The sequence below is a fragment of the Watersipora subatra genome, chromosome 3 (genome assembly GCF_963576615.1).
Source record: "Watersipora subatra chromosome 3, tzWatSuba1.1, whole genome shotgun sequence".
Taxonomy (NCBI): Eukaryota; Metazoa; Bryozoa; class Gymnolaemata; order Cheilostomatida; family Watersiporidae; genus Watersipora; species Watersipora subatra.
The window spans coordinates 63,244,531-63,259,423 of NC_088710.1; the positions used below are offsets into that span (position 1 = coordinate 63,244,531).

General features: G+C 35.3%; 1 protein-coding gene across 1 annotated transcript; it reads left to right on the top strand.

The window, feature by feature from the left end:
- Nucleotides 1-5,683: 5,683 nt before the first annotated feature.
- LOC137390858 (E3 ubiquitin-protein ligase Arkadia-like) lies at nt 5,684-14,688 on the top strand. The gene is made up of 10 exons (XM_068077175.1): nt 5,684-5,689; nt 5,999-6,186; nt 6,951-7,097; nt 7,898-8,151; nt 10,562-10,659; nt 10,745-10,846; nt 11,010-11,224; nt 12,816-12,951; nt 13,413-13,693; nt 14,559-14,688. Exons 1-10 carry the CDS (start codon nt 5,684-5,686, stop codon nt 14,686-14,688), a joined length of 1,557 nt encoding a protein of 518 aa, XP_067933276.1.
- The last annotated feature ends 205 nt before the right edge of the window (nt 14,689-14,893 follow it).

Consider the following 14,893-nt stretch of genomic DNA (forward strand, 5'->3'; position numbering starts at 1 on the left):
TCTAGTCGTAATCTGATCATGTGACCCATACTTCCTTCCAAATGGCGCGAACAATTTCTGCAGCAATTTTTGACTGTCACAGGTGACCAACTGGCTTGTCATGTTTATCAGGGAATGATATGCACTCTTTCGAGCTAAGGTTACAAAATTAAATGAATTTTCACAGTAGGTTTTGAGATATCAGTGCTTTATGTGACAGCATTACAATGAGGATGAAAAAGATGCGTAAGGACAATAGACTTACGCATTTTATTGAAGGCGTCAAGTATATTTGTGAAAATATTTTGAAGTATTGCATGAAATTGGTTGCACGAAAGTGTAAACAGAAGCACATCGTGTTCAACTACATCCCATTTGAGCCGTTTGGAAAGAGATTCCAATCTACGGCGTTTTCGTGATGGCTTTGATTATCTGTTCGTCTTTTAGCTTTCGGAGCTTTTTATCACATTTCCACATATTTTGCACCTACAGCACAGCAGAGTAAGACATGGGGAATATTTTGATACCAATTAACTATAATGTGGATCTTGTTGCAAGTCAACATTTAAAGTACTTGACATACCAGCAGTGCATCTACTAATTATGTACATATATGTATAACTTTCTATTGATATTAGTAGTCATCAACGAAATGATGTTTTTCGTTATACGCAAAAATTGTTAAGATAGCTAAGAGAAAACATTCTGTAAGATACTTCTACCGCAAGGATTCTTGTAGTTTGTGTCTCAAGGACTAACTTGAGACACAAACTTTAGAGATCAAGTAAAGCTCTATGTAGCTCAAGTATCTTGAACAACTAGAAGATTCTCTTATTATAACTAGTAAGGAATATTCACTGAAGTAACCTAGTTTATTACATGGAACTGATTTCCCTGGTCAATGTAGTCTATTTTCCGATATAATAAAACAATTCGTTAAAAAACTATTGATAACTTGCCAAAGCTGCTGTCATCTGTATATAACTTACATAAATTTGATCAAACTTACTGACCTTTGTATATTGAAAGACATCAGAAGTGTGTAATTTGCTGTTTTATGTGACTTGTCATTAAGGATGATTTTATCATTGTTAGCAGACAACTTGTGATATAACTTTTTCAATAATAATTATAATAATAATAATAAATCGTCAACAAAAGATGCCTTTTTTTGCATTTTTGTCATAATTACTGCAACCAATAGTAAGCAGCGTCTTACCGTTTGTGGAAATCATTATTCAGAAGAAAGTTTTATTCAAGTAGCCATCTAGACGATATCATTATGAAAATTTCACAACCATCCATGCTGCCTCTTTCACCTGCTATATGTTTTAGTACTATAAACTCTCATCATGCCACTAAAGTACTGTATCCCTGCTTGAGTTTGTCCTCTGAAAGTAGTGTTATTATGTAGAAGTATTTGACTGTTCCAGATTCCTATGAGGATTTTTCATTCAGTATTAGTGGGTAAGAAACTAAGTGAAGACGACTTCTACTACAGCATTTAAAAAGCAGGTATCATTTTTAAAAATTCTAGTAATCAAAATAAAAACTAGCCATTTTTTATGAGGATGGTTTTAAAAATTTCTAGCATTCAAATGCTGCCATGTAATATCCCAAAAATATAAATTATATATGTTTTATATATACATGTGTACCAGTAGAAATATTTATAAGTATGAACCAACAGCAAAAAATGATGACAGGCGGAAGAAATGAAGTTTTACCTTCCGATTTTTATTTAATCTGAAAAAAATTATCATGAGCTAAATTTCCTCAGATGCTGGTTTTTATGTCGAATTTGTTCAAGGGTAAAAAGTTATGTTAATTTTTCACCCATGTTTGTATATTGTAAACAATGGACATAAGATGGTTTGCTTAAGGTGGTTTCCCATTGCATCACCAAATTTCAATTCATTTTATAGATTATACAACACGAGATTGCAAAGGCTGTTACATACAGAAAAAAATCAGGATGAAATATATAAAGGCTTATTAGCAATCAGCGAATATACAGTACGCAGTGATGATTTTTGTTCAACTTGGAAGTGACAATGAAAAGCGGCATTCATTTTCAGTTGAGGTTAGTTCTAACTTTGTTACCACTATTGGCAATCACTAAATATTGGTTCTTCATCTCTCCAGTGTACTTATGAGGTCTGCTAGTACATGTCTTACACTTGGTTGGTTGGTTGGTTGGTGTAGCACATTAACAATACTTGTTTCTCTTGGTTTGTTTACTTGAATAGCTGCCACAAGTGCCCATCAATCATATTAACTCACGTTTCATGTTTCCTATTCCGCTTTCCAACTTTTAACATTTTCCATTTCTGCTCTGAATCATCTTGCTCTGCATCCATAACTTTCAGATTTAAAACTCTTGTTTTAGTTTGTCTCTTATTACCTGGCTCTTTAGCACACCTGTGGTCATCTTTCATGCTGGTTCAGTACCTGTTCTTTTGTGTCTTGATGTGTGTTTTATCATCAGCTCAGATGTTAACATGGGTAGCATATTGATATGTTAACTTTCACATGTTAATGTTTTTACCATGCCAGTTAAAATAAACATTTATTGTTTGAACAAACTAAATAGAAAAATATTTATACTGCACGTAATTTACTGATTATAATTATAGATTAATTGAGTGAGAGTTTTATGAAATCGAGGAAACACAAAAATGAGATATGAACTCTCAAAGAAAAACATGTATATAATATAAATGTTAAAAAGCAGAAGAGAGGCCACACTTACCATAACAGTGATGAATAATTTTACACTGCTTTATATCAATAATATGGATCAGTGTAATGATCCTTGTAAGTATTTTTATGCAAAGAGTTATGTTTGTGTTTATATAACTCGGTGTGCTCATGTATGCTTTATATCAATGATATGAATCAGTGTAATGAGCCTTGCAAGTATTTTCATGTAAAGAGTGTATGTTCGTGTTTATATAACTCGGTGTGCTCATGTATGTAATTATGTATAACTTTCTACTGGCATTAATAATCCTCAACTAAATCATGTTTTAATTACAATTCAAAAAGTCAACAAAAATGAAAAGACCAAAGTCAGGAGTTATTAAATAAGTTCAACTAACTCATTTTGAAAGTTGATATCCAATATAGTTTATCCAATACTAATACGGAAGCACCGGATCAGTGACGGGAAGGTTGTAGGAACAGCGAATTCATAAGCTGAGACATATGTTGGATGTATAATGTTACTGTCACAAAACAGGAATCGATGTGGGTCATATGTGGAAGGATGAATGTAAGTATTCTGGGCATAGTTTACACAGAATTTTGAAATCTGTAATACAAATGTAGAAATGAGCAAATTTGGTATAAGATAATAATTATGTTTAAAGATTTTGCAATGTGATGGGTGGGAGTGTAGTAAGTATATGTGATGTGTGGGAGTGTAGTAAGTATATGTGATGTGTGGGAGTGTAGTAAGTATATGTGATGTGTGGGAGTGTAGTAAGTATATGTGATGGGTGGGAGTGTAGTAAGTATATGTGATCAGTAGTACACAAATTTTAGTAGGGTTTTGTAAGAAGAATAATCTTTTTTGCTGTCAATATGGTGAGAAAGAGAAACATATATCAACACCACTGATAAGATCAGATAATCGATATCAAAATAAAGCAACAGTACTGTCTTTCTGTTTATAAAATATCTGCCTTGTTTTAAAAGAAAGGTATGTGATCAAAGCTATCTGCAAACATGATCAATATGTTTTGACCGCGTAAGATGTATCACTTATGATGAAGCCGAATAGTTCAGTTGATCTCTTTCGTTACTGAATGTTATCCCTCCACATGTAAATTGAAAAATATAGTAGAGTATCCATATTTGTTAAATGGCAGATCAACAAAGTGTAACTTTTGCATATTAATGTTCATATGATCGGTAGTACACCACCAATGAATTATATTGATTTCAGAATCAACCTCTCAATTAAGCGAGGTGATGCCGTTGTTTCTTTAGACAAAAACAGTGTCATCAGCTTATGCATACTGAGAGCTGGACAAGGGCATTGTAAACGAGTCACTTATGTACATTAGAAAGAGTGTAGGAACTAGGCTACATGTTACTCACACCAGGTAGTTTCACCTGACTTGGCTGAGGCACAGAAACACTTGGGGCTGAATGCAATTCGTAACACCACCAATGGTTTTTGTGTGATTTGAATCACTGACCTAAGGATCATAAGACAGTCTTAAACATTTACCACACTTTCAGGTAGGAGTGACGGTAAGAATATTATTATTTTATTATCGACCTAAGCATTTTTAAGAAAAAAGATGATATTTTTTCATAAAAAGCACGTTATTGATGCATTGCTTGGCTTGCTTTTTAAGACACGTGTGCTCAGTCAGGTGGTATGCAGAGACACCAGATGAGAATTTGGGAAAAATATCAAGAAACACGCATTTTTAGAATGATAATTCTGTGGGTAGAATATGAAATATTTACAGCATTTCAGCTAAAATTAAGATAACAGTGTAAACACCCAAAATACTTTTACAAGTCACATGTGCTTCTGGGCTCTCAACTCAATTATCTCATTTTAAATACCATAAGTGTGACCCCTTCTCTGAATTGATCAGGATTAAAACATAGCTAAAGTTTTGTCCTTCTGTTGTTTGCAAGTAAATTTCTCTCCTATTGTCTATTGGCACCTATTGTCGACAGTCTTTGTCTATTGTCTAGACCAGGGGTGGGCAAACTTTTTGATTTGTGGGCCACCATGTGTTCTAAATTTTGACAGAGGGACCGGACCAGGAGCAGATGGATGGAGTGTTTTGGTAACCCCACCTCACAGGAGAAAAAAATATATATCATGGGATATGGAGAATACATGGGCTTTAATTTCAAATGAAAATGAACAAAAGCATTACAACAAAAGATCTGTCTTTAAAGCCCACCAGTATTTAGCTATTTATTGAAATGAGTCTTAAAACATTGAAAATTAAATGAATAAAAAATAATTTTTTTGTTACTAACAATTTCTATTTTCTTTACTAACAATTTCTATTTTTTGTCCACTCCTTATTGAACACTCGACATTCTCTGTCCACTTTCCTTTTATTAGGTCTGCTCATCTTTACAGAAAGACTGAGGGGTCAAAAAGCAAACGTGGAGTACCGTAATATGTGGAGCCTCAACGAAGTCAATGTATCTAGAGTGTGCCATCTAGTGGGAACACATTAGAATTGCAGGGAAAATAAAACATTAACAAAGTTTATTTAATTTCTTCAAGTTCGGTGGGCCGGATGAAAAAGTTTAACGAGCCGCATGTGTCCCCCGGGCCGTAGTTTGCCCATGCCGGGTCTAGACTTTGGTAGTTATACGATGTAAATACAGAAATTGTCCATGACATGAGTTTATGAGACTAAATTTGTGCTCAGCTCTTAATTCTGACTACAATGTGACTGCAGTCGAGTTTTGCTAAGTACAAAATTACCCTGCTGATGTCAGATTGTGTATTGGTACGGTTATGATCTCATATTAGATACAATGCATTGTTCTAAATTGCCCCTGTTGCATTTTGGTTGTAACACTTAACTCTGGGTGAAGGAGGAGACGGAGGTCTTTTTCAGTTGTTGAAATAGATTTGATCGAAACGCCTGCTGGTGTTGCAGAGCTTGTTGATTTGACTGCATCAGACGAATAGGTAGCCACACGCTTTGGCGACATGGAGGTGAGTCTGTGTCAGCAGATGTTTAGGTTGTATGTGCTGTATTGTACCTTTGTATCTTTATCTGCTGTTTCTGATGATGTTTGTCATGATGTACAGAGATTAGGAGTGTAAAGTTAATTACACGTGTTATTTCTAACCAAATTCAACCATCAATATTTTATTAAGAGCTGGAGGAGCTAAGGCTACCTCACTGCTTTTGTATCTTCTTAGGAGATTGAAGAGCTAAGGCTACTTCACTGTATATAACTCTAGAATCTCATCTAGTAGACATATTGTGCTGCATTCTAGCAAATCTCGTTGTATTTTCAGCCATCACAAGAGCACCTGCCTGAGGTTTCTACATCAGCTAGACAGCGACCTGAACAAGCGGAGTTCACTGTAGGACAACTGCTGACTTCACCTAATGACACTTTATCACCCATGCATGAGAGAAACTCTGGTGTTTCTCATAGTTCAACGTGGGACCACATGACAGAGCCTCACAGTAGAGTTGCTGGGTATGTTGTTTGATTCAACTTGTTGTGACTATAATAGTAGCAAAACAGAATAGAGACGCTTAACTCTGCAACTTGAACACAATAGCCGATATGATCTATAGTAACGATAGCAACTAGTGATGTCATGTTGGCACATATTTTTCTTCTAAGCATTTTAGCCGGGTCGGGTTTTCTCTAATTAATCTTGTTACATTTTAACACTCAAATCACCGCAAACATCAACAACAACTGAAATTGATAGATAAATTTCGATACTTTTTGATAAAATTTATTAAAACTTTTAGTAAATTAAGTCAAGTTAGTTAAACATCCAAGAAGCAGGTTGTTTAACTAACTTGACTTAATTTACTCAAAGTTTTAATAAATTTTATCAAAAAGTATCGAAAATATCGGAACAGGTTAAGATAATTGACCAATGAGAATATGATCTAGTTAGAAACTTTTTAGGGGAAAAGATAGGTACTCTTAGGTCTGATGGTGGGGCGAGTATATGTCAAACGAGTTTAGTAGCTATTTAAAGACACTAGGAATTCGTCACGAAATAACTTCAGCCTACTCTCCAGAAAAAAATGGTGTGGCAGAATGGCTCAATCGTACACTTGGTGAATCTGACTTGTGTTTGGATGCGCAGCCTATGCCCATATCTCAGATCAAAAGAGACAAAAGTAAAATATCAAAGTGAAGAAATTACGCTTTATTGGATACAGTATCACGTCGAAAGCTTATAAATTGCTCAATGAGCAAACTAGAAAGGTTATCGTTAGACGTGATGTTGTATTTAATGAGTCAGACTTCGGAGTCAAGATAAAGATATCATCAAGTAATGTACCAGTAGCCACTGTAGACGTTGTTGTGCCTGCACCTCAAGAAGCTAACAAAGACACTATACATGAAATTGTTGAGGAGCCGAGGCAAGTTGACGAGCGTCTGCTGAACCAACCAAGATTATGGTTGACAATCAAGCCGCCATAAAAAAATCGCACAAAATTCTAATGGACATGGCCGCATAAAACGTATAGACATCAAATTTCACTTCACGAGAGAAGCTGTAGTAAACAAACAGATTAGTTTAGAGTGTTGCCCTACTGATAGTATGGTAGCTGAAATCCTGACTAAACCTATACCAATTGAGAGATTCACAAAATTACTAAATCTTATGGGACTTACTTGATATTAAAAAACCAGTAACCTAGTGGGAGTGTTGAAATATTATTGTCTTTATTGTCAAGCTTTTCATAGCTTATTTCTAGTGTAATGTAGTTATAGCTTACTGGTTTGTGTGGCTTTTTATTGCTTTTCTAGCTTGGCTTGCCAGCTGTTGATAATACGGGTTATGGTGTGATTATAAGGTTGGTCACTATTGTTGTAGCTGTCATATTGAACTGATATGAGAAATATACTGTCTCAATGTTAGCTATAGTAATTTATGTTTCAGCTATAAAACATAAACAAACAACATATGAGTCAGCCACTATTGACCAATGAGGTTGCTGAATCAACTTGCCATGAATGTAGGATTTCTGCCACCATTTTTAACATTAATATGTATAAAGTGTGTTCTGTTCTAATTTGTTGATTCATTAGAGATGTTTTAAAGGTTTCGGCTGTTTTATATGTTTTATTAGAGATCGGCTTAAAGGTTTCTGCTGGCACCTCGCAGACCAAGTGAGAATTTGCTCAATCTGACAAGCTGAAACGTGTGTAATTGTAGGCAGCAACAGGATTCTACACAGGGACAAACCTACCACGATTTAGCCAGTGGTCAGGACCCTTTTCAACCAGCGCAGATCTTCAGCCCCAATCATGATCCAGTCTTGTCTGCAGCTTCTCATCCTGGAAGTTACTCAAGTCTAATGTTTCCTGAGTACATGTATTTTAGTTTCCATCCTCCCTACTACAGCCTTTTTAGACGAGTCACTAGGAATGATCCTTTTCTGCACCATGGTTACTATGGTAGCACTGAAGGTAAGTCAGTGTAGTAACTTTGTATATACACTATGAGGTATATGACTGTATGAAATACCAGCATTGACTATCATGCTGTTGATTTGAAGGACACTTTTGCTTGCTTTTTAGCATTAGATTTAACAAGGATGTCAAACTCAATTGTACAAGGCCCAAAATTCAAAACGCATTTGAGGCTGCGGGCCGAACAGGATAAACATTTATTTAACACACTAAAACTGAATGTTTTTTTAATATAAATATGGATAAAAACTGACAGGAATATTATTCTGAAACAAACTTAAACCGTAAAGGTTTACTTGCAACAAAATTTACATTACAGTTATTTGGCATCTTAAGGTTCGTCATGTCATACTCTGCTGTGTCGTATGTGCAAAATATGTGGAAATGTGATAATGAGCTTTTAACTCATTCGCAACCGATTAATTTTCATGCGATCTGCCTCAAATACCAGTCATTTCTCTAAAAAATGCAATAATTTAACTTACTACTACAAGAAGCTGGATTAAAATAGGTTACCCATTCAATTTTTAAAATAACCAGCCAAGTCTCCTTTTTCAAATAATACAAAATTCAGATAGATACTTCATAATGAATTTGCATATTTACTTATGGAGTTGAAAAATATTGATCACGAGCGATAAAATTTAAAGTCGCAGCGATGATTTTCGGTTTACGTGAACGTCGACATCGGTTTAGTATTTTGGCTATAACTTTTGCCAGAGATATCATTGAGGCACATTTGTAAGTTTTTCTGATTGGCCAAAAAATTCTCGTTCGAACTAATTAAAAATTTTCTTTTATAACTTAAAAATAACTGTACATGAAATGGGTAAATTTCCAAGGCGAGATAACTCGTGTTGGTAGCCTAACTACCATACGTATATATTTCGTGAGTTAACTCGCGGCTGGTTGCGAATGAGTTAAAAGCTCAAGAACAAACAGTTAAAAAAAGTAGTCGTAGGTTGTAATCCCATATTTTGATGATTTATTCAACTTGACGAGGTGGTTGTTTTGACATATGATGTTATCACGTGAAATCAAATGCCAATAAAAGGCTCTATATAAAATGTCTCGTAGCCCTAGTTTATGACAAACACTTAGGGTTCTACTGGAAAGCCCCTTATCAAATATAGATGCTCGCTATTTTACAGTTTCGTTTCAGCTCCGTCTATTCATCTAGCCATCAGATCATGTGACCCATATTTCCCACTATATAGTGCGAACAATTTCTGCAGCATTTGTTAACTATCACAGGTGACCAGCAGGCTCCCCATGTTTATATGAGAATGATATGCACTCCCTCGAGCTATGTTTATAAAACTAAACTGATTTTTGGGCTAGGTTTTGAGATATCAGTGCTCAAAGTGGCAGCATTACAATGATGATGAAATAGATGTGTAAAAACAATAGACAGGGTTTCTTTGAATGCGTGAAGTATATTTGTGAAAATATCTCGATGGATGAGGTTGTATTAAAATGTAAACAGAAGCACATCGTGTTCAACTCCGTCACATTTTAGCCATTTTGAGAGGGATTCTAACCTATGGACGTTTTCGTGATGGCTGCGATCAGCTGTTCGTTTTTGAGCTTTTAAGAGCTTGTAATCACATTTCCACATGTTTTGCACCTACAACACAGCAGACTAAGACATGGTGAACTTTGTGATACCAAATAACTGTAATGTGAATTTTGTTGCAAGTCAACCTTTAAACTACTATTTAAGTTTTTGCTTTTCATAAAAATATGTTGTTAAAAATAAAGCTCAAATTTCTTTGCTCCTATGTCAATGTATATAAAAATAAACTTGATTATCCCAACAAAATTTTGCTCTCCTTAAAAATATCTCCTATCAAAATTATACAAATTGGAAATATGAACTTGCTAAAAAACCTGGAAATATACATAAAATGTGTGCTGTTCAGCAATAACATTTTACAGTGAATGATTCAGTTTTATTTGCTCTTATGACCTTGATCTGATTATATGATTTGACTGAAGCAACAAACACATTTACGTTTAGTGTAATGTCCTGTGTTGTGGAGACTCTCAGGATGGACAGTTAGTGCTCAACAGGCTAACGGCTCTCTTGCAATAATATAATATATTTTGCAATAGCTAGAAGTAATTGATGCTAGAATTAGTGACAAGGCGGGTGAAGCGTTGCATTACTGTTGGATATGCAGTTCTGTGCAGTATTATGTCATCAGCGCTTCATATCAATGGGCCATGAATGTAAAATGATTTTGCGGGCCAGATAAGATTGCAAGGCGGCTGGATGTGGCCCGCGGCCATGAGTTTGACACATGTGCATTAGAAGGTACTTTTAACCAACATGGCTTCCATGAATGTCTGGATGCTAAAATATATGTGTATCTCGATGCACCATACGTTAATATGTCTATTGCAGAGTCACCTTATGAAAATGGAGAACAAAATCAACGACGCAGTCCTGGTACACAAAGACGGCTTGCTGAACAATTTCTCATGTCTCATTCTTCCACATGGGTAAGTTATTTAAATGTCTCCTTGTCATCATTTTCGTCTTTGCTTTCAACTGGTTAAGTGACATAGAAAATGGCTCTAATTGTAGCAGCAACATGCTGCCAGGAAACCTACTGAAACTCACACCATGGATGACCAGAGTCACCGTATAACTACTCCCCACTCCTCTTCTCATGCTGCCCAACCTAGAGTATGTAGGCCTACTTCCATCTGTTATACTGTTGTCTGTGTTTCTACTTGTCAATGCGCTGTATTTACTAGTGAGCTTTCACAACTCCAAGAGTTCCTGTCACTGTAGTTGACTGCTTTTCACAGTTTCGTACTTGTTGAAATGGAGTAATATGTACTTTTAGGAACCATTACCCGCGCCGAGAGAGTGCATCAGACCATGCCACCCTGTTCAGTACGAGGGTACATATGAACCTGATGAGAGTCCAAGAAACAGTAGCGAGAGATCATGGCATAGCCTTGATACAAGGAGGCAGAGGCATGAAAATCCTCATCATCCTCATAATCGATCTCCACGTGAAACTGATCATTCCTACACCCGGGCAGGTGTACCTACAAGGTGAGGGCCAGGCTAATCTAAAAACCCTTAGATAATGTGATTCATGGATGTGAGTTGAAGACTCACTATTCGAGTTTAGTTTTGAATAACTTGAATAAAATAGTTTTATCTTTTCACCCAGACTCTAATTTAGAGTTTAACAGCCAAGTACATGTAGTTATCTTTCATGCAGTTGGGTGTGCTAAGTTAGAGTAGTAAAACTAGATACATGGCTGACTGTTTCCATATTGAGTTTTTTATCTTTTATTTTATTGAGGCTCACACATAGTACTGACAGCACCTACTATAGTCAAACATGGATAACTCGACCACGGATATTTCAAACACATTGTTAACTCGAACGGATTTCTTCTCGTACACAATGATAAATTGCTTGAGATAACTCGAACTTAACATGGCTAACTCAAACAGTTTTTTTGCCCAAGGAACAAACTTAAAATAAACTTTGGTTTGTTATAGTCTGAAGGATATTACATTAGTCGGGGAGCTACGGCTACTCTGCCTTCCTAGCGAGTAAGGCGCTCCATATATGTATATAGTGTACATATATTTCCCCTGTACCGTATAATGGAACCGATTAGGATACCTTATAAAGCCTGATTAATGGGTTCACTAACATGTCAGCTAAGTTACAGCCAAACTAAAAATGTTACAAAGTATTAGCGATAAAAATTTAATAAAGATTGACACAACATGCAAAATGCATATTGTAAGAGTGATTATGTGCGGATACATAAAGGTAAAACACCTTTTCACAGGCTACACTCGATAAGTTTTCTAAATGAAACAACTGATCAGATGTAAAGCATGCACTTTTGGATTGGTCGTAAATGTTTACTCGTGTGAAGTTTTAAAATTATCCGAAAATTAAAAATATTTTTTTATCAGCTAAGATTTGTTTGTAGTTTTAAGTGATGTGACTGCCAAAACGTTTTAAGATTAAAATTGGCAAAATTGATCTCTGTTAAAACGCTCAAAAAAAAAAGATGGATCTATTTTTCTGAGTGTTTCAACGGCGATTCAGTGTTGCCAAGTTTAATCTGAAAACCTCATGGCAGTACATCACCTAAAGCAACATACAAATCCCAAGTGATAGAAAAATATCTTTACTTTCTGATAAATACTTTTGAAACTTTACATGAGAGGCCCTATAACTTGCAACAAGCAATCTATATGATTTTGCTTTATACATAGTTTGTATATGTACATGTATCTTCTGTTAAATATATGCATTTGTGACAGTACTCTGATAACTTGGACACTCTTATAACTCAAACACTTTCGCTCGGTCTCATGAAGTTTATTATGTTATGAGTTTGACTGTATTTATTATGTTACCAACTGCGTTTGCCTTACTTCTGCAACAATTTTTATGTGTGATATACAGAGGAGAGACTCCGCAGACCTCGCCAAATCAGCATAGATACCTGGAAAGCTTACCTACAGAGTCTTTGAATTATAGCCAAAACCATGTTGATCATTCAGAGCCCTGGTATGTAGCGACTTCAATAATTTAATCTTATTTGGTACATGGCCTTTCAACTTTACCCTTTCATTGTCACAATTTCATGATTAACAGTATCTCAAACAGGACCTCAGTTCCAAGACCATCTTTCACACCGAGGCAGACAGTATTCGACAATCCAAACCACAATTCCACAGCTGAAAGCACTCCTCCTATTGGCTACTACAATGTTGGACAGCCGCATATTATTATCAACCATGCTGTAAGCAGTACAACCCTCTCTCTTTTGTTAGTTACCTAACTAGACCATATTACTCTGTTGCAATTGTATGTTTACTCATGAATTTAATTTTATTCACTGGTCACCATCTATATATTACTTTATTGGCAATATTTTTATTGAAAAGAAAAATTGTTTTCAAATTATGTCGTACGAGAATCATAAAATATAAAAAGAAAAAAGGCCAACAGTTGACCATTTAAATCATGTAAATGGTTTGATATATACAATAGCAGTTCAAATCCCTTTTTTACTAAAAGAGCGATTATTACGTAGATGACTGTTAAAGACGCTAGCAATGGTATTTTCAAACTTGTATTTAAAAGTATTATACAATCTGTTCATATCACGTAAATGAGATGAGTTGAAAACCTGTAACTGTCTTGTAAAACACAAAAACACAAACCACAATCACCTTTTATATCACTATTTTATCAATTTAGCCTCAGGTCTACCAGCCAGTTCAGCAAGGTCAGACTCACAATCATCTGATGGGCTTTCTGTACGTTTACCAACTTCAACACCAGCAGCCCTTTCACCACGCTCCAACCCACCCTCACCAGACGACCAATGACAGCAATATAGGTGCCTCACAGGAGACGATCGATCGTACGACGTTCGCTCATCGATACAGCCAGAGGGTCGCTAGTGACAGTGATGAGGGCCGCTTAGACGACAAGTGTACTATCTGTATCAGTGAATACAATACAGGTGAACATGTTCGGTAAGTTACTTTCCACGCTGGACAGACTTCTGTCACTACAATACCTTACAGATTTGTGGTCACTATTAAACACTTTGAAGTCTAGTCTAATATATACAAACAGGATCCTAAATCATATTAACAAATTATATTGACTGTGTAACCTGTATGTTATTAGAAACTAATCTCCTGCCAGCAGACATTTTTAATTTCTACACCTGTATGAAATGCCCTCAGTATTTCACGAATTAGTAATTCACTCAATTTAAAACTTTCGAATTACACTAATAAAAGATCAAACACAAAAGATTAAAATTTTAATTATCATTTTATATGATTCAAATTACATAATCTTAAAGATTTGCAGCTGACATGCAGTTGTTTTTATTTTCTATGCTTAGTATCGAATACTTATTTGTGTTTAGTATTTATGTTTAGTTTCAATATTGAGTCATTATATATAAAGTTTTGCTAAGGCTTTGAACTACATGCAGAACATGGCCTGGTAATAATGCACTGTCATTTGCATAAAGTCCTTCAGCTAGCTTTGCATTTGTAACTGATATATCTCACTACTCAAGTGTCAATTTACCAAATTATTAGAATATATTACACAGGATTACAAAAAAGGGCTTTTTTGTTAATAATTTTCCCCAAATTAATTAACTTTGTAACAGTCAAATTTCATTGAAAGGCCTATTGATGATTGTGTCTTATTGGACAGCCATGAGTTGCTGATTAGCAACTGCTCATTAAAAACACCCGTGTACAAGGAAACATAGATTTTTGATAATCTTTAATTAATCATTGATTATAATGTACATCGTCTCTCTTTAAGAATGAACGTTGATCTACAAATACATAGGTTATCCCAATGTTCTTGTAGACGACTACCTTGTCTTCATCTTTTCCATCGAGACTGTGTCGATCGGTGGCTTAATTCTAACAAGAGGTGTCCGATGTGTCGTGCTGATATTGAGGCGGCTATACCAGAGGGAGCTTGGATTTCTACTTAGTACACTAGTCAATTCTGATGTGTTGAGTTCATACTGAGGCGACTACAACAAAGGGAACAAGAATCTCTGGTTAATACCCCTGACACTGTTCATGACGCTTTTTCAATACCAAAACATGATATGTCTTATCTCGGTTTTTATATATATTGGTATATTTTTATTATATTGGTATAATATTATTTAATTGAATTACATTTTTTGTAGT

Bases quoted from the DNA above. Each gene is read 5' to 3' on its own strand.
- LOC137390858 (XM_068077175.1), top strand. The intron at 6,187-6,950 runs GTATGTTGTTTG...GGTTATCGTTAG, and splicing joins CCTCACAGTAGAGTTGCTGG to ACGTGATGTTGTATTTAATG. The intron at 12,952-13,412 runs GTAAGCAGTACA...TTATCAATTTAG, and splicing joins ATATTATTATCAACCATGCT to CCTCAGGTCTACCAGCCAGT.